The 18,580-nt window shown below is 41.1% G+C and overlaps 1 protein-coding gene across 1 annotated transcript in view; it reads left to right on the top strand.

Annotated features, from left to right (window-relative positions):
• Positions 1–15,026, top strand: part of LOC137377414 (ADP-ribosylation factor-like protein 6) — a 41,500-nt gene extending 26,474 nt beyond the window's left edge. The window contains exons 4-6 of the mRNA XM_068046994.1: positions 9,467–9,561; positions 10,710–10,839; positions 15,005–15,026. Of these exons, the coding sequence (XP_067903095.1) occupies positions 9,467–9,561; positions 10,710–10,839; positions 15,005–15,026 (247 nt within the window). The remainder of the gene's footprint in view (positions 1–9,466; positions 9,562–10,709; positions 10,840–15,004) is intronic.
• The last annotated feature ends 3,554 nt before the right edge of the window (positions 15,027–18,580 follow it).

Genomic DNA, 18,580 nt, shown 5'->3' on the forward strand with positions numbered 1-18,580 from the left:
TGCCCCTTGACATTAATCCGCCATTCAATACGATCATGGCTGATCTTCTATCTCAACTTCACTTTTCTGCCCGCTCCCCATATCCCTTGATTCCCTGAGTGATCAAAAATCTATTGATCTCAGTCTTGAATGCACTCAACAATACAGCATCCATCCTCTGCGGTAGACAATTCCAAAGATACACAACCCTCTGAGTGAAGAAACTTCTCCTCATCTCAGTGCTAAATGATTGATCCCTTATCCTGAAGCTGTGCCCCCATGTTCTAGATTCCCCAGCTGGGGGAAACAACCTCTCAGTGTTTACCCAGTCAAGCCCCTTCAGAATCTTGTATGCTTCAAAGAGATCACCTCTCATTCTTCTAAAGTCCCGAGAATATCAGCCTCTCATCATAGGACAACCCTCATCCTAGGAACCAATTGAGTGAGCCTTCACTGTACTGCTTCCAAGGTAAGTATATATCCCTCCTTAGATATAGAGAGCAAAACTGCGGACGGTACTCCAGGTCATGTCTCACCAAAGCCCTATACAAATGTAGCAAGACTTCCTTATTCTGCTATTCCAATCCCCTTGCAATATAGACCAACATGCTATTTGCCTTCTTAATTGCTTGCTGTACTTAGATGCCAACTTTTTGTGTTCCTTGTACGAGTACACCCAAGTGTCTATGAACATCAACATTTAAAAGTATCACCCCTTTTAAAAAAAATACTCTGCTATTCTAATCTTATTACCAAAGTGAATAACCTCACACTTCAACACATTATACTCTATTTGCCACCTTGTTGCCCACTCACTTAATCTGTCTGTATCTCTTTGCAGCCTCTTTGTACCATAACAGCTTACATTCCCACTGAGCTTTGAAACGTCAGCAAACTTGGATACATTACTCTGGCTCTTCATTAAAGTCATTAATATAGATTGTAGCTCAGTTGGCTAGATGGCTAGAGTATGATATAGAAAGATGCCAACAGTATGGGTTCAATCCCCATACTAGCTGTGGCAGTTCATGGAGGCCTGCCTCCTTGCCTTACCCCATGCTTGAGGAGTGGTGACCCTCATACTATACATCACCAACTGTCTCTCTCTAATGGTGAGAGATGCCAATATTCCTTTGGGACTATGGCTAGAGCAATAAATCACAGAGGGCCCAGCACTCCCCTAGTTACAGTCTGCCAACTTGAAAATGCTCCATTTGTCCTGACTCTCTGCTTTCTGTCTGTTAACCAATCCTCCACCTATGCTAATATATTTCCACCAACGTCATGAGCCCTTATCTTACGTATTAACATTTTGTGTGGCAAATTATTGAATGTCTTTTGGACATCCACGGGCTCCCCTTTATCTACCCTCCTAATTCTTCTTTTTTCTTTCTTTTCTTTTGGGCCTCCTTATCTCGAGAGACAATGGATACGCGCCTGGAGGTGGTCAGTGGTTTGTGAAGCAGCGCCTGGAGTGGCTATAAAGGCCAATTCTGGAGTAACAGGCTCTTCCACAGGTGCTGCAGAGAAATTTGTTTGTTGGGGCTGTTGCACAGTTGGCTCTCCCCTTGCGCCTCTGTCTTTTTTCCTGCCAAACCCTCCTAATTACATCCTCAAAAACCTCCATTTCCCTTTCATAAAACCATGTTGACTTTGTCTGATCATACTATGATTTCTAAGTGCTTTGTTGAGGCTTCCTTAATAATAGATTCCAGCATTTTCCTAATAACTGATGTCTGGCTAATTAGCCTGTAGTCGCCCATTTTCTCTCCTTCCTTAAATAGTGGAGTTACATTTGCTAACTTCCAATCCGCTGGGACCATTCTAGAATCTAGAGAATTTTGGAAAGTCATAACCAGCACATTCACTATCTCTACAGCTACCTCTTTTAGAACCCCTGGATGTAAGCCATCAGGTCCTGGGGATTTGTCAGATTTTAGTCCCACTCTTATTGGCCCCCTTGGTTACCCTCTATTTCTGGAATGCAATTTGTATCTTCTACTGTGAAGATATAAAATATTTGTTCAATGTCTGGCATTTCCTCATTCCCCATGATAATTTCTCCTGTCTCTGCCTCTAAGGGGCCAACGTTTACTTTAGCTACACTCCTTTTTATTAAATGATAAAAGCCTGTTTTTATATTCCTGGCTAGGTTACTCTCATTCTATTTTTTTCTGTTTTATCAACTTTTTGGTTCCTCTTTGCTGGTTTCTAAAACACTCCCAATCCTCAGGCTTAATATTATTCTTTGTAACATTACAAGCCTCTTCCTTTAATCTAATACTATCCTTAACTGCCATAGTAAGCTATGGATGGATCTTTCTTGCTAAGATTTTGTTTTTCAATGGAATGCATTTTTTGTTGAACATTTTGAATTGTTTCTTTAAATGTTTCCCACTATTTACCGCCATACCTTTTTGTCTATTTACACAATCAACGTTAGCCAGCTCTCCTTTCTTACCTGTGCCAGCCCTGTTGACCCTGCAAACTCCTCCTTACAAACATCTGGGGGCTTGCAGCAAAATTGGGAGAGCTGTCCCACAGACTAGTCAAGCAACAGCCCCACATAGTCATACTCACGGAAACGTATCTCATATCCCATGTACCAGACACCACCATCACCATTCCTGGGTTTGTCCTGTCCCACCGGCAGGACAGACTCACCAGAGGTGTTATACAGTGGTGGTAAACAGACCGGAGGGAGTTGCCTTGTTGCCTTGCCACAGCATTGACTCTGTACTATGTGAAGTATCATGGCATCAGATGAAACATGGGCAAGGAAACCTGCTGTTGATTACCCTCCCTCAGCTGATGAATCAGTACTCCTCCATGTTGAACACCACTTGGCAGAAGCACTGAGGGTGGCAAGGGCACAGAATGTATTCTGGATGGGAGACTTCAATGTCCATCACCAACAGTGGCTCGGTAGCATCATTATTGTCCGAGCTGTCAAGGGATCAACCCTGGTTCAATAAAGAGTGCAGGAGAGCATGCCTGGAGCAGCACCAGGCATACCTAAAAATGTGATGTCAACCTGGTGAAGCTATAGCACAGGACCACTTGCATGCCAAATAGATAAAGCTAAGTGATCCCACAACCAACTGATCCAATCAAAGCTGCAGTCCTGCATCAAGTTGTGAATGATGGTGGACGATTAAACAACAAACTGGAGGAGGTGGCTCCACAAATATCCCCATCCTCAGTGATGGAGGAGCCCAGCACATCAGTGCAAAAGAAAAGGATGAAGCACTTGCGACCATCTTCAGCCTGAAGAGCAAAGTGATTGATCTTGGCCTCCTTCTAGGTTTCCAGCATCACAGATGCCAGTTTTCAGTCAATTCAGTTCACTTCATGTGATATCAAGAAACGGCTGAAGGCACTGGATACTGCAAAGGCTATGGGTCCTGACAATTCCTGGCTGTAGTACTGAAGTTCTATGCCACAAGTGACATGTGCTGCAGAACTTGGCCCCTAGCCAAGCTGTTCCAGTACAGGTACAACACCGGCATCTACCCAACTATGTGGAAACTTGCCCAGGTATGTCCTGTACTCAAAAAACAGGACAAATCTAATCCAGCCAATTACGGTTACTTTCGATCATCAGTCTACTCTCAATCATCAGCAAAGTGATGGAAGGTGTCATTGACAGTGCTATCAAAAGCCACTTAAACAGCAACAACCTGCTTACTGATGCTCAGTTTGGGTTCCATCAGGGCCACTCGGCTTCTGACCTCATTACATCCAAACATGAACAAAAGAACTAAATTCAAGAGGTGAGAGTGATTGGCCTTGATATGGAGGCAGCATTTAACCAAGAGTGGCATCAAGGAGCCCTCGCCAAATTAAAGTCAATGGGAATCAGGGGGAAATGTCTCCACTGGTTGGAGTCATACCTAACACAAAGGAAGATGGTTGTGGTTGTCGAAGGCTAATCATCTCAGCCCTACGACATCACTGCAGGAGTTCCTAGGCCTAACCATTTTCAGCTGCTTTTTCAATGACCTTCTCTCTCTCATTAGGTCAGAAGTGGGGATGTTCACTGATGATTGTACGATGTTCAGTACCATTTGCAACCCTGAACAACATTCAGGCTTGGACTGATAAGTGGCAAGTAACATTTGTGCCACACATGTGCCAGGCACTGACAATCTCCAACAACCAACCATCTCCTTTTGACATTTAGCAGCATTACCATCGCTGAATCCCCCACTATCAACATCCTGGGGGTTAGCATTGACCAGAAACTGAACTGGAGCAGCCACCTAAATACTGTTGCTACAAGAGCAGGGAAAAGGCTGCGAACTCTGTGGCAAGTAATTCACCTCCTGACTCCCCAAAGCCTGTCCACCATCTACAAGGCACAAGTCAGGAGTGTGATGGAATACTCTCCACTTGCCTGGATGAGTGCAGCTCCAACAACACTCAAGAAGCTCAACACCATCCAGGACTAAGCAGCCCACTTGATTGGTACCCCATCCACCACCTTCAACATTCACTCCCATCACCACCAACGCACAGTGGCAGCAGTGTGTACCATATACAAGATGTACTGCAGGAACTCACCAAGCCTCCTTCGACAGCACCTTCCAAACCCACAACCTCTTATATCTAGAAGGACCAAGGGCAGCAGACGCGTGGGAACACCACCACCTGCAAGGTCTCGTCCAAGCCCCACACCTAGCAGCACTGTGGGTGTACCCGCGCCAGGTGGACTGCAGTGCTTCAAGAAGGCAGCTCACCACCACTTTCTCAAGGGCAATTGGGGATGGGCAACAAATGCTGGCCTTGCCAGCAATGTCCACATCCCATGAAACAAATAAAAAAAATTGGCTTGTTTAGGTTTAAGATTTTTGTTTGGAACTGGAGTATGTCACTTTGAAATTTAATACGGAATTTAATTGTTATAATCTTTTTTTTCCCCCCAGAGGATCTTTTACTGTGAGATTACTAATAAACCTGTCTCATTGCACAATACTAGATCTAAAATAGCTTTTTCCCCAGTTGATTCCACATATTGTTCCAGGAACCTGTCATGAAAGCATTCTACAAACTCAACTTCCAGACTACCTTTGGCAATTTGATTTATCCAGTTTATATGAAAAGTAAAGTCCCTATAATTATTACATTGCCTTTGCTACAAAGTCTAATTATTTCTTGCTTATTGCTCTGTCCAGCAGTATAACTACTGTTAAAGGGCCTATGAACTACTCCACCAGCTGTTTCTAATCTCCACCCATACTGATTCTACTTCCTGCTCTTTTAAGCCTAGATCCTTTCTCAATACTGTCCTTATGTCATGCTTTACTATCAGGGCTACTCCTCCTCCTTTGCCATTCTGTCTGTCTTTTTGAAATGTTGTGTGCTCTGGAATATTTATTTCCCAACTTTGGTCACCTTGTAACCATGTCTCTGTAATGGCAATTAGATCTAAACTATTTATCTCTATTAGTGCCAGTAGACCATCTACCTTTATACAAATGCTTTGTGGATTCAGACAAAGAGACTTTAATTGAGTCATTTTCTGTTTGGCAAGATGTAACGAGTGGTGTGCCACAGGGATCTGTGCTGGAGCCTCAACTTTTTACAATTTATATTGTTATGATCCTGTAGTTTTTTTTCCCGGGAAGAATGCGGTGTGCCTTTAAAGCTGGAAAAGGAGCAGTACTGCTTTAAGGCAATAAGCTCCAGAGACTGGGTCAAAGAATGCATTCTCGTTGTCGGCAACAGCCATTCAGAGAACAAGGACACGAAATACATTGTTGCCAATTGACATTTGAAACTAGTTGATACTGGCTTTTGCAGAGAAACAGACAGACAACTGGACCAACATATACTGAAGTGAATGAGAGCTCTCGGTTTATTTAAACCTTATTTATTATACTCTCAGAATTCTGATTTCAAGCCAGATTAGACCGAAAATAACCAATTCCATAAACTACTGAACTGTAACTGTAACTGAAATTCATCGCTGGAAAATAAGAGGATCAATGTCAACTGCTGAACTAGACTACGGACTATTCTACTGTTGAAGAACACTTTTTTCCCCCATTGTACGGCTGTGAGGACTTCAAGCAACCTTGGACTATTCCACTTTGGAAGATTTCACTTCGGCAGGAGCGTAAATATGCAAGGACTCTAACTTTTCTATTTTAAATGTTGTTTATATCTTGGTAGTGTTTAAGAATTTAGTTTTTCTAAACAGTTAATTTGTTGATCTAAAGACACCTGGTTTGGTTAGCCTCATTCCGGGATTAATAGATGGTACAATTTGGCTGGCTCTTTAATTTTGAAAGTTTAAAATGATATGTTAGGCGATCTGCTGAGGGACGGGATTGATTCAACAGTGTGTTTCTCCCACCACAATCAAAATCGTATATTTCGATTGGGGGCTTTGACTTGAGCGGTTGGTCGTAAAAGTATAAATGACTTGAGATGAAGAGACCGAAGGTATGCTTGCTAAATTTGCTGACGACACAAAGATAGGTAGGAAAGTAACTTGTGAAGAGGACCTAAGGGGGCTACAAAGGGAAAAGATAGGTTAAGTGAGTGGGCAAAGACCTGGCAAATGGAGTATAATGTGGGAAAGTGTGAAATTGTCCACTTTGGCAGGAAGAATAAAAAAGAAGCATATTATCTAAATGGTGAGAGATGCAGAACTCTGAGATGCAGAGGGATCTGGGTGTCCTAGTGCAAGAATCGCAAAAGGTTAGTATGCAGGTACAGCACGTAATTAGGAAAGCTAATATCATTTATCGCAAGGGGAATTGAATACAAAAGTAGGGAGGTTATGCTTCAGCTATACAGAGCATTGGTGAGACCACATCTGGAGTACTATGTACAGTACTGGTCTCCTTATTTAAGGAAGGATGTAAATGCGTTGGAGGCAGTGCAGAGAAGGTTTACTAGACTAATACCTGGAATGGGCAGACTGTCTTAGGAGGGAAGATTGGACAGGCAAGGCTTGTATCCGCTGGAATTTAGAAAAGTAAGAGGCGACTTGATTGAAACATATAAGATCCTGAGGGGTCTAGACAGGGTGGATATGGAAAGGATGTTTCCTCTTGTGGGAGAATCTAGAACTGGGGGTCACTGTTTAAAAATAAGGGGTCACCCATTTAAAGCAGAGATGAGGAGAAATTTTTCTCTCAGAGGGTCGTGAGTCTTTGGAATTCTCTTCCTCAAAAGGCGTTGGAAGCAGAATCTTTGAATATTTTTAAGGCAGTGGTAGATAGATTCTTGATAAGCAAGGGGGTGGAAGGTTATCGGGGGTAGGTGGAAATATGGAGTAATCAGTTAAGTGATGAGCTTATTGAATGGTGGAGCAGGCTCAAAGGGCCGAGTGGCCAACTCCTGCTCTTAATTCGTATGTTTGTATGTATGTTCGAATGATGCACTATTACTGCTAATTCTCTGCCCTTTCCTGTCTCACTCAGCTTTTCTTTACCCAAATCGCGATACTGCTGATGACACAAAGATAGGTAGGAAAGTAACTTGTGAAGAGGACATAAGGGGGCTACAAAGGGGGAAAGATAGGTTAAGTTAGTGGGCAAAGACCTGGCAAATGGAGTATAATTTAAAACTCCCTTCATCTGACCCCGCTCCCTTTTTGTTTAAAGCCCCTTTCACAGTCCTAGTTATACAATTCGCCAGAACACTGGTCCCAGCCCAGTTTAAGTGGAGCCCATCCCAATGAAACAGCTCCCTCTTGCCCCAGTACTGGTGCCAGTGCCCTATGAATTGAAACCCCTTCTTCCCAAACCGTGCTTTGAACCATGCATTTCATTCTCTTGACCCTATGCCAGTTGGCGCATGGCTCAGGTAATAATGCAGAGATTATTACCTTTGACATTCTGCGTTTTAATTTGGATCCTAACTCCTCAAACTCTCCCAGCAGATCATTCCTAGTTTTACCTGTGTCGTTGGTTCATACATGGACTACAACAATTGGATCCTCCCCCTCTCACTCCAAGTTTGTCTCCAGCTGCAAGGTGATGTTTCTAACCCTGGTATTGAGCAGGCAACACAACCTTTGGAATTCCCAATTGCGACTGCGGAAAACAATATCTATCCGCCTGACTATACTGTCCCTTATCACTACCACATTCCTTTTCACTGCCCCCACTTGAATGGCTTCCTCCACCAAGATGCTAAGGTCAGTCTGCACAGACATCCTGCAGTCCTTGTTCTCACCCACACAGGTAGCAAGTGCCTTGCATCTGTTGGTCAAAGTCAAGGCCCAAGGCTCCTCCATCACTACATCCTGGATCCCCAGACCTGCCTGACTCACAGTTACACTCTCCTTACCTTGACTATTGACTAACTCTAAAGTTCTACTTAACCTAAGGGGTGTGACTGCCTCCTGGAACAAAGTGTCCAGGTAACTCTCCCCATCCCTGTTGCCCCACAATGTCTGCAGCTCAGACTCCAGCTGAACAAGTCTGAGCCGAAGTTGCTCGAGTGGCAGACACTGACTGCAGATACGGTTGTCCGGGAGAGCATAGCATTCCACAGACTCCCATGTGTTGCAGCCATGGCACACCACCTGCCCTGCCATTTCTGTCCATCCTCATTTATTTATTTGATTAGTTATCTCATTACTAATTTAGTAAAGTAATAGCAAGTTACAATCTCCTAGCTTGAAGACAAAAGAAGGACCTCACCAGCTATTGGAGGTAAAACAAAAAGAATAAAAAGCAGCACCTCCTTCCCCCATTGTATTGAATTCCCACTTGCACCAAATTCCTGACTTTGGCACACAGTTTATGAAACACTCTATTGCCCGCTCACCCTGTGCGCCACACATTCTATTTACTTTAATGGGACGAAAGCAAAATGCTGCAGCAGATGCTGGAAATCTGAAATGAAAACAGAAAATGCTGGAAATAACAGGTCAAGCAGCATCTGTGAAAAGAGAAACTGAATTAACGTTTTGGGTCGATGACCTTTCAGCAGAACTGGAAAAAGTTAGAAATTTAACAGGTTTTAAGCAAGTACAGAGGCACGGAAAGGTGGGAGGGGGAAAGAACAAAAGGGAAAGTCTGTGATAGGTTGGAAGGCAGGAGAGATTAAATGACAAAAGGGATGACGGTGCAAGGCAAAAGGAGATGGTAATGTGACAAGTGAAGAAACAAAAGATGGACCTAGCGGAGGTGTAAATGGGAATAGCAAAATCATCACCAGCAGCCGCTGTCTGAAAAAATGGGAGCAGAGGTTATGATATGAAATTGCTGAACTTAATGTTGAGTCTGGAAGGCTATAAAGTGCCTAATCAAAAGATTGAATGCTGTTCGTCGAGCTTACATTGAGCTTCATTGGAATAGTGTATATATTTGAAGAACGAAAAACACTTACCAGGTATCTGTACAGTTTTTGTTTGATTCATGGAACTGTCAACATCAGGGAAGTGAATTTTATGACTGAAAAGGGTGAAAATTAGGACAATTCTTTCACCTATTTAAAAAAAGTTATAATATTTGAATCGTTGCAGAGACGCCCATGCCATTATTTTTGTCATTGACTGTGGGGACAAACTGAGGATTGTCGTGGCTAAACAAGAGTTAGAAACCCTCCTCATTCATCCAGGTAATGTAGGACTCAACTATAGTAAAAGCAAAATACTGCAGGTGCTGGAAATCTGAAATAAAAACGAGAAATGCTGGAAATACTCAGCAGGTCTGGCAGCATCTGTGGAGAGAGAAGCAGAGTTAACGTTTCAGGTCAGTAACCCTTCATTATTATTAATGTAGGACCCAATGTCTGCTAATTGTTGTAGATAATGCAGTGAATTCCCTGGACAGAAGGGATGAAGATGCAGATATTCATGTCAGGCTATGTTAGTGCTTTTTACTGATCTTTTGAATTTATTTTTCTTTGCTCTCCTTGGCAGAATCTTAAAGTATGCTTTGTGTACTCTGACTGATACAATGGTTCCTTGACTCCTGCCAGTTAGTAGAAGTGCTATATTGCAACCTATGGTAGAAGATCTGGTGGCTTTTTTCACATACCCTTTATGTTGGACCCTCTAGCTCCACTTAGTTTTGGTGCTCAATGATCTAGCTGCAATTTGTTACTCCTATCATTGTCTTGTGATTCCTGCTAGGAAGTACATATGTGTGGACATCAGGAGGAAATTAAACAGTACAGTGGTGATGCCCTCAGTGGTTGAATAGCTTGAAAGTTGTTCATTGTCTAGATTTGCACATGATGAATAGCCACTTTTGCAAAAGATTAAGGGGTTCCTGATAAAGCATGGCTACCCAACTCGAACCCGACCAGACCTGACAACATGTCGGGTTCGGGTTGGGTCGGGTCTCTCTAACGGGTCCAGCATTTGGGCTCGGGTCAGGTCGGGCTGGTCGTGGACACAATGCTGCCTTGTTCAGGGAAGGAAGTAATCTTCAAAATTAACTTTATTACGGTCGTCAGGTTGGGTCAAACGCAGGAAAAAGTCGAAGGACTCGGGCCTGGGTTGGGCTCGGGTTGGATATGTTCGGGTCGGGCCCGGATCGGGTTTCAATTTCATACCTGAGCAGGCCTTTAGTTCCTGATGGTCTGAGGACCATGCCCTAAAAAGAGAGAATGTTTTCAGGAGAAAAGAGCAGAGGAATTAAGAAGAAATGCTATGTTGACCTAGGTATTTGAGAAACTGGATACAGTGGTCCTGATCTCGGGTGCAGACTCAAACTTTTTCTTGCATAGAAACTAAAAGAATATCATGTTTGTACTTGCAGATATCAAGGACAGACAAATCCCTATGCTCTTTTTTGCAAATAAAATGGACCTGAGCGATGTTTTGTCATCAACTACAGTGTCCCAAATGCTGGGACTTGATAACATCAAAGACAAACCTTGGCACATATGGTAGGTGAATAGATGGCAGAAACATGTCACATAGTCGGCTTTTGTAGATTTGAGTAACTGACCTTTTGTTTGCTACTGATCTTCATTCAAAAAATTGTAGGACAAGTCCCAAGTTTAAAGCCTGGCTTGTACTGGTTTAGATTACCTCTGCTGGGTAGCGTTTGGGTTGCTGTTGTTGGACTTGTTATCCTTGGGTGATGGTAGGCAGAAAAATCTGAAGTGATTTATGACTTTAACCCCTTATAGGGACTAAACCAAATCAGGAGTATATCCCTATAAATCTCCTTTAATCAAGTTGAAAGCAGACAAATTCTCAGACACTTATTTGGGTCCAAAGAATTGTACTAGCTTTCTCTCAAAGAAAGAAAACCAACAGCCTTTTGGATAGCCTGTTTTTAATACTTATGGCTAAGTCCTAAATATCCAAGATATTATAAGGGTCTGGGAAACTCTCTTCAATATGTATCTCTCCACTTAAAGAGACACAGAGAGGGGGTTCTTGTAGTTCTATACAGAACATGTAATAAACTTCTTAAGTGGATTATTATGTCACAATATCAGATATTACTGAGAGATATAACACACATTCTTATTTCTAACAAAGAATCCAAAAGTTTAACCTTGCTAATGTTACAGCAAAATTATCTTAGAATATCCAGAATATCCATCAAATTTTAAAGTAAACTTTTACCTTAAATCCCCCATGCAAGGCATGGGATGCGAAGTGTTGTTTGAGGATACAACACCCCTAAACTTTTCTTTCAAACCTCTCATTTATCTACTATTTCTAAGGTATCATCTGACTTCCTAGCATATATGCGACCTTCCTGTGTTCTTTTTAAAATCCATAATGTTAATTACCATTTTCACTTAATTTTTTACTGGAAACCCCCTGTTTTCTGAAGTTGTAAGCCTTTATCTGGTCAAAATGTTTATAATTGTGTTTACTTGACCTCTTATTCCTGTAAGTCCATTTTCTATAATTGCCTTTTTTATGGTACCTTGAAGCAACCTCCAGAGCCAATTTGTCTGCATCAACAACCCCATAAACCAATTAAGTTTATTGCTACCTCTTACTGAGGTCACACAGGATATTTCAATGTGTGTGTTTATCTTCCAATTCTCTGGCAACAGAAATTCTATTCTAACAGGGACCTTGAAATATTTAACTCTACCTTCTTAAAGGGGAATTTCAGTGAGGTCTGAAAACTGATCATCCATTCAATCCCTAACTCTAAAAGGCATAATACACTAATTATTTCCAAATTCTACTTAACTAAGCCTATTATACCTATATTCCATCACAAATCAACCTGGGTCCCTTAGTAATCAAAAAGGCTAATGGAATGTTGGCCTTTATCTTAAAAGTTTTGGAGTATAAAAGCGAGGAAGTGATGCTTCAGTTATACAAAACCTTAGTCAGACTTCATCTGGTATACTGTAATACAGTTTCTGGGGCTGGTTTCATGAAAGGTATGTGGCTTTGAAGGGAGTATATTACACATTCACCAGAATGATACCAAGGGGACAGTTTGCATAATCTTGGTTTGTTTTCCCTTGAATTTAGAAGGTTAAGGGATGATCTAATCGAGATGTTTAAAATAATTAAGGGATTTAATAAGGGAGGTACAGAGAAACTAATTCCTCCAGTGGGAGAATCCAAAAAGGGGACATTAGATCTTGGCCCACCAGTTAGTGAAATTGGGAACTTTTTTACATTAAAGGTAGCAGAAATCTGGAATTCTCTCAGCAAAAGATTGTGTAATGCTAAGTCAATTATAGTTTTCAAGACATAGATTGATAGATTTTTTTGCGTAAGGGAAGTGAATGATATGGAGAAAAGCAGTTGAAGAATAGATTAACCATCAAACAGAATGACTACAGTTTCAAGGGGCTGACTGGCCTACTCTTGTTCCTATGTTCTGAAAACTATTCAATGACAACAGCTGAAAAGTACATGTACAATGAGAACTGGATGGTGATTCGCATTGGTTGCACACAAGTTCAAATCACATGTTTACCCTCATTGTCTAAGCTCACATGAAGAATGACATCTGAAGACTGCCTGACAGCCTTTGATTCATAGTGTAGCAAAAGTTGGCTTCCTCAACAGTGGAAGGGAGACAAGTATTGTGCAACCACCGCTTGAAATGGCTGGAAAGTCCTGGCCAAACATTAGCATGAGCCAGTTTTTCTATTTTTGAGGACTGCTTTTTAAAGGCCTGCTTGCTGGGTGATTGAGAGACCTGTAAGGCTCCCTCATTTTGCTCATGTTCATCTCTGCAGTTTTCCCACCCAACAGCTCAAATATTATGTGCTGTAGAGGCAAAAGAAAATGGCTTTGGATGCAAAAAAGGACAAGATAAATAGAAAGTGAAAAGTAAGCTGAGATAGTGAGACAAGTGAAGAAAAAAATAACAAAAATTAGGGATTAGAGAGTGGGGAACAGACGTAGAGGAGGATCACAAAATTTTTCTGCAAATTTACTAATACTTATAAGGGCATGAGACCCTGACTGTTTTGGTAGGCTGCACCTAAAAAACCCACTGATCCCAACAGTTGTATTCAGATCTACTGACAAGGATGATTGGTTTGAGAAAAGGCATGTGAGCAAGTTTTTGATGGACAGAGAGATTGAGCTAACTCTTCTCCTGTAGACCTCCCAGTAACTCATCTTGGATATGTTCTAGTTTGTGTGCCATGTGGAGAATTTAGATGTGAATGGGTAGAAAATAGAAGTACTTTATCTTCATGTGTCAATTTTATTTTAGCCAGATTGAATGCTGTCATGTTGATAGATTGAATGCTGTCATGTTCATAGTCAATTATGTCCAGTCAGCTATCTCAGAATACAATACACAACTCCAGTACATATTTTAGGTCTATACTAAATGCATCCTCTTAAAATTCAGACACCTGTATGGATAAATTCATTCATGATTCAAAATGCTTAACTTGTGATATACATTCAGCAACCCACATGTTCAAACACTGAATTATACGAGAATAACTTTGTTCTGTAGGGTGAATTTTTCTAATGTATATAATCAATAAACCCAAGGTCTATCTTGCAGGCTACCATCAAAATTAAAAAGAGAAAAAAGGTAACTTAAAATGGGTGATTAAGTGACAGCAAGCTTAGGTGCAAAAATCTAAAGGCTCTAGGAGAAAAAGACAGAGGAAATCAAAGAATTCTACAGTTTGAGGACTGCCAGAAAGAATGGTTGAGTGGGAAACTGATACATCTTTGTATCAGGGGGGAAAGAGAAGGAAGAGGATGTAAGGCGGTATATTGAGAGTTCACAAGGAGCAACAAGCAAGTTCAGAGGAACACCACCGTACTAGACTTTGTAGAATTAAAACAAGATAGAGAGAGAAAAAGAGCCTCTCTGATATTGGAGTATTCAAACCTTCAGGTGTATTAACTTAAGAGTTGTTGAAGAGTTATGTTTTTCAGTTTTACATTGGATATTCTATTCTGATGCAATGTCACCAGCTACTTCCATAAGCAGACTTTGGGTCCTCTAGGACCTGCCCAGTACCTAGTTAAGACTTAGGATTTGAACAGGTAATCTTTACCACTGTATACCAGTTTACTGGAATATATCAAGTGTCACCACGTGATTTTCATCGTAGGTAGTTTGAATATATGCTGTATTGGATCAAGACTTGAGCTACAATATCATAGAGACAAAGACGTTTGCAGGGCATGAGGTCATTTGGCCCCTAGTGCAGTCTAGTTTCACTGGCCTACTTTCTGCCCATTGTCCTGTATCTTCCATCTTGTCCAAATATTTATTCAATATTTATTCAATTTTCTCTTATCAGATGCATCGCTCTCTGCCTCAACTACTCCCTGTGACAAAACATTCTATGCTGCACATTGCAGTTACAACACTTTGATTAGACCACAGAGAATTGTGCACAGTTCTGGCTTCCATTTTCTAAAAGAAGTACCATTCCAGATCCTTTGAAGGCATATTGAAACAGTCATTCAAAAAGAACTGCATTTCTCATAATCAGATAGTAAACTATTCTTGCAAACAATAGCATAATGTCCCCAGTTGAAACATGAGATAATTGGAAACCTATTAAAGATACTGTAAAAGAGGTACATCCCATTGTCTTTGCTTTCTAAACACATTTGTATATTTTGTTTCAACAGGAATCAATCACTGACTTACTGATGTATCTACATTTATAAAGAAAGAAGAAAGACTTGCATTTATATCGTGCTTTTCACAACCTCAGGACTTCTCAAAAGTGCTTTCTAGCCAATGAAGTACTTCCAAAGTGTAGTCATTGTTGTAATATAGGAAATTCCCACATTGTTTAAAAAAAACAGGACACATTAATTGGTCTTCACCTTTTTGAATGAAAATGTGCATTTCTTAACCTCACAGAGAGCTAACATCATAATTTACTCTTTATGTACTGTTACTAGCAATAAGGAGTAATAATCAATAATACTAACAAAGATACAGATCTGTCAATGAGCAAAGTGATGATTGATAGAAAACACCAAATTAAATTTGAAGGTGGCTTTCATGGTGGAGGAGGTTAGGAAGCTTGATTTTAGGACACAGTTAGGTTAGACATGTCGATCAATGAAGAACTAAGGGTGGAGCCTTTGATAAGGATGTCATATTTCAAATCAAAGTCCAGACTATAATTTTGAATATTTGAGATGTGGTCAGTTAACATTTTTATTACAGCATACTCAACTGTTTGTCTTGCTTTGCTGACTTGTTTTCTTTATGTTGGAAGGAATACATCATTGCTATCTGATATGCAAATGTCATTGTTTAGATAGAAGATGCAATAGGGCGGCACAGTGGCGCAGTGGTTAGCACCGCAGCCTCACAGCTCCAGGGACCCGGGTTCGATTCCTGGTACTGTCTGTGTGGAGTTTGCAAGTTCTCCCTGTGTCTGCGTGGGTTTTCTCCGGGTGCTCCGGTTTCCTCCCACAAGCCAAAAGACTTGCAGGTTGATAGGTAAATTGGCCATTATAAATTGTCACTAGTATAGGTAGGTGGTAGGGAAATATAGGGACAGATGGGGATGTTTGGTAGGAATATGGGATTAGTGTAGGATTAGTATAAATGGGTGGTTGATGTTTGGCACAGACTCGGTGGGCCGAAGGGCCTGTTTCAGTGCTGTATCTCTAATCTAAAAAATCTAATAGGGATTATTTGCCAAATTCACAAAGGTGACAGAATTAGTTACCTTACTGGAGGCAGAACTAAATAACTGACTTATTACATCAGGGGTTTCTCATACCGAGGTATAGATCAAACACCGAATAGAAGACCCTATTCCTTTGAATATTACTTGATAGAGAAATCTGTAACTAGGAGCTGCTTGTTATTAAAATTGAGGGGACAACCTCCTCTCGAGTTCTTCTGAACCCAAAGATGGAGGTTGGAAGCTCCATAGTGGTTAGAGTTAGCAAAGTATCTCATCTTTTATTTTTGTACATCCAATGAGGTGCAACCTGAACTTCTATAATTAAGTGGTCTGTTTTTGGATTTTTGGCGAATGTCTGTTTATTACTTTGTGGTTTGTAGTCTATGGCCTAAGTCACATGGTCTGATCTGCTATCGGAAGACGAGAAGGATGTGAGGCTTGTGTCAATTCATTAAGCTAAATTACAGCAATTGGGGATTTTGTTCATCCCTGAACAATGTTATATTACCATATATCGGGCATACACAGTCAGATTCAGGTTTTTATGGAGAGAGGGCTTTCTGTGGTAATGCTCTTTGGCACAGAGTACAAGAGAAATTTTGGGTCTCCCTCTAAAAATGGTATGGCCATCAGAAATAAAAATGAAACTGATGGCTGGACTTGAGAAATATAAATAAATTATCATTGAAAAATAAAAGTGTTAAGATTTCCATTGTCCCATTTAGGAGTTTTTGTGAAGATTAATAGTTCAGCCATTGCATTTAGAAAACTGCAGGCCGTGAATATTTCGGGCATGTGATCTGAACGAAGTTGGTAAATGCTGAGTGGAATCATCAGCAAATGAATGAAGAAGGTTGGATGAGGACAAATTAAGTTTTTCAGCAGCCATGGAATGTGTATTCAAAGAGCAATTAGTGCCATGATGGGAAAATTATTGTGCTAAAGAGATGAGCTTCAATGGCCTGGATGTTCTTTTCTCATCCCTTACTTCCTTGTTGCTGTGAGTCAAATCTTATTTTGAGAAACAAAATTGGAGAAGAAAATTTCTTCACTTCTGTTATGGTCAAGTGAGGAGGGGTTGAAGGGCTTCCCTCTTTTCCCTCTCATTAGACCACAACAGGTTTAATTCTTTCTTAAAGTGAATGTACTGGCTAATTCATTAGGTGTTTGATTACTTGCTTGCTATGATCATAACAAGAACGAATTAGACAAGTTTTCTTGAGTTAAACAAGTGTCATGCAGGCTCCCAACTGCCAAGAATGAGGCACATTAATTTCACCACATGGACATTAAATTTCACATTGTTGCTGGGATAAAGAGAAAGCCTGTGACAAGGGGTTGCCAGGACCCTGACTGGAAAGACATTTTTGCATATTAACATAGTGCGTGGAATAAAGGAGCTATCCCCTGCTCCAACACAATCCACAAACAGATGTGGTCAAACCAATTAGTCACATGACTAACCTGCTTGGCAGTCTGGATTTTTTTCTGAATGGTACAGTTTTGAACTGAGAGCCTGCAGAAAGCAGAATGTTCCTGGACTGAAGAAGACCTCCTGTCTGTCTGTCTGCTCCCATCTCTTTCTCACCAGCTTCTGAATCCATTGAAGACTCATGAACCCCGAGAGAGAGAAGTCTCCTACAGTGAACAAGGTTTAAGAAGAATACTGGGCCCCAACGAAAAGCAAGTTCTACCTACAAGGAAGGACTCTACAGTGAGCTCGAAGACCTGTAACAAAAACTCTTCAGATATTGCCTCAAACGTTCCACTTTTTTCCTTCTCTTTTCTGTCCCTATCTGCATGTATCGCGTATGCATGCTTGCGTGGGCGTGTTGTGTGTCCGTAGGTGTTAACCGAATTAGAGTTTAGGTTTAATAAAATTTCACTTTTCTTCAAACCTAAGAAAGCCTGTTTGTGCTGGTTTCTTTGCCTTAGAATTGGAAAATGGTAAACAAGGATTCACCAAGGGGGAGCTAAAAACATGCTGTGTTTAAAATTAAACCCTGTTACAATAAGACCAGGTGAAGGCTGCAAGGGACCCCTAGAACTCTTTCTCACCTGGTCGTAACAGAAATTTGGGTGCACGCATCTGGAATTGACCAACAGACAAACGAGAGAAATTGGAAGTGGGAAACCAAATTGTTCCCAATCAAAAAGGGCAAGTTTTAAATACCGGTTTTGTTGTGGTTGTGTGTGCTTGAGTACGAACATGTCTGCAACTGAAGCTAATAGCTCCTCAAGCCAGGGTGAAGTAACTTGGGATAAGTTAAAAGCACTGTCTATGGAGGAGCTGAGAGAAATGGCTGAGCAGTGTGGGATCACTGTACGTGGCAAGGCTAAGCTGTCTGAACTCCAAAGGCTAGTGGCTAACCATTTTTCCCTTGAATCTGAAAAAGCAGTAACAGGGTTAGAAGCAGACCCAGGCAGGGTACTGCCAGCAAAGATACAATTGGAACAAAGGAAACTTGAATTAGAAGAGAGGGAAAGAGAAAGAGAGTCTGGAGATGGAGAAAGAAAGAGCCTTCCAGAAGGAATGTGAAGAAAATGAAAGGCA

This window comes from Heterodontus francisci, chromosome 15, assembly GCF_036365525.1.
Source record: "Heterodontus francisci isolate sHetFra1 chromosome 15, sHetFra1.hap1, whole genome shotgun sequence".
Taxonomy (NCBI): Eukaryota; Metazoa; Chordata; class Chondrichthyes; order Heterodontiformes; family Heterodontidae; genus Heterodontus; species Heterodontus francisci.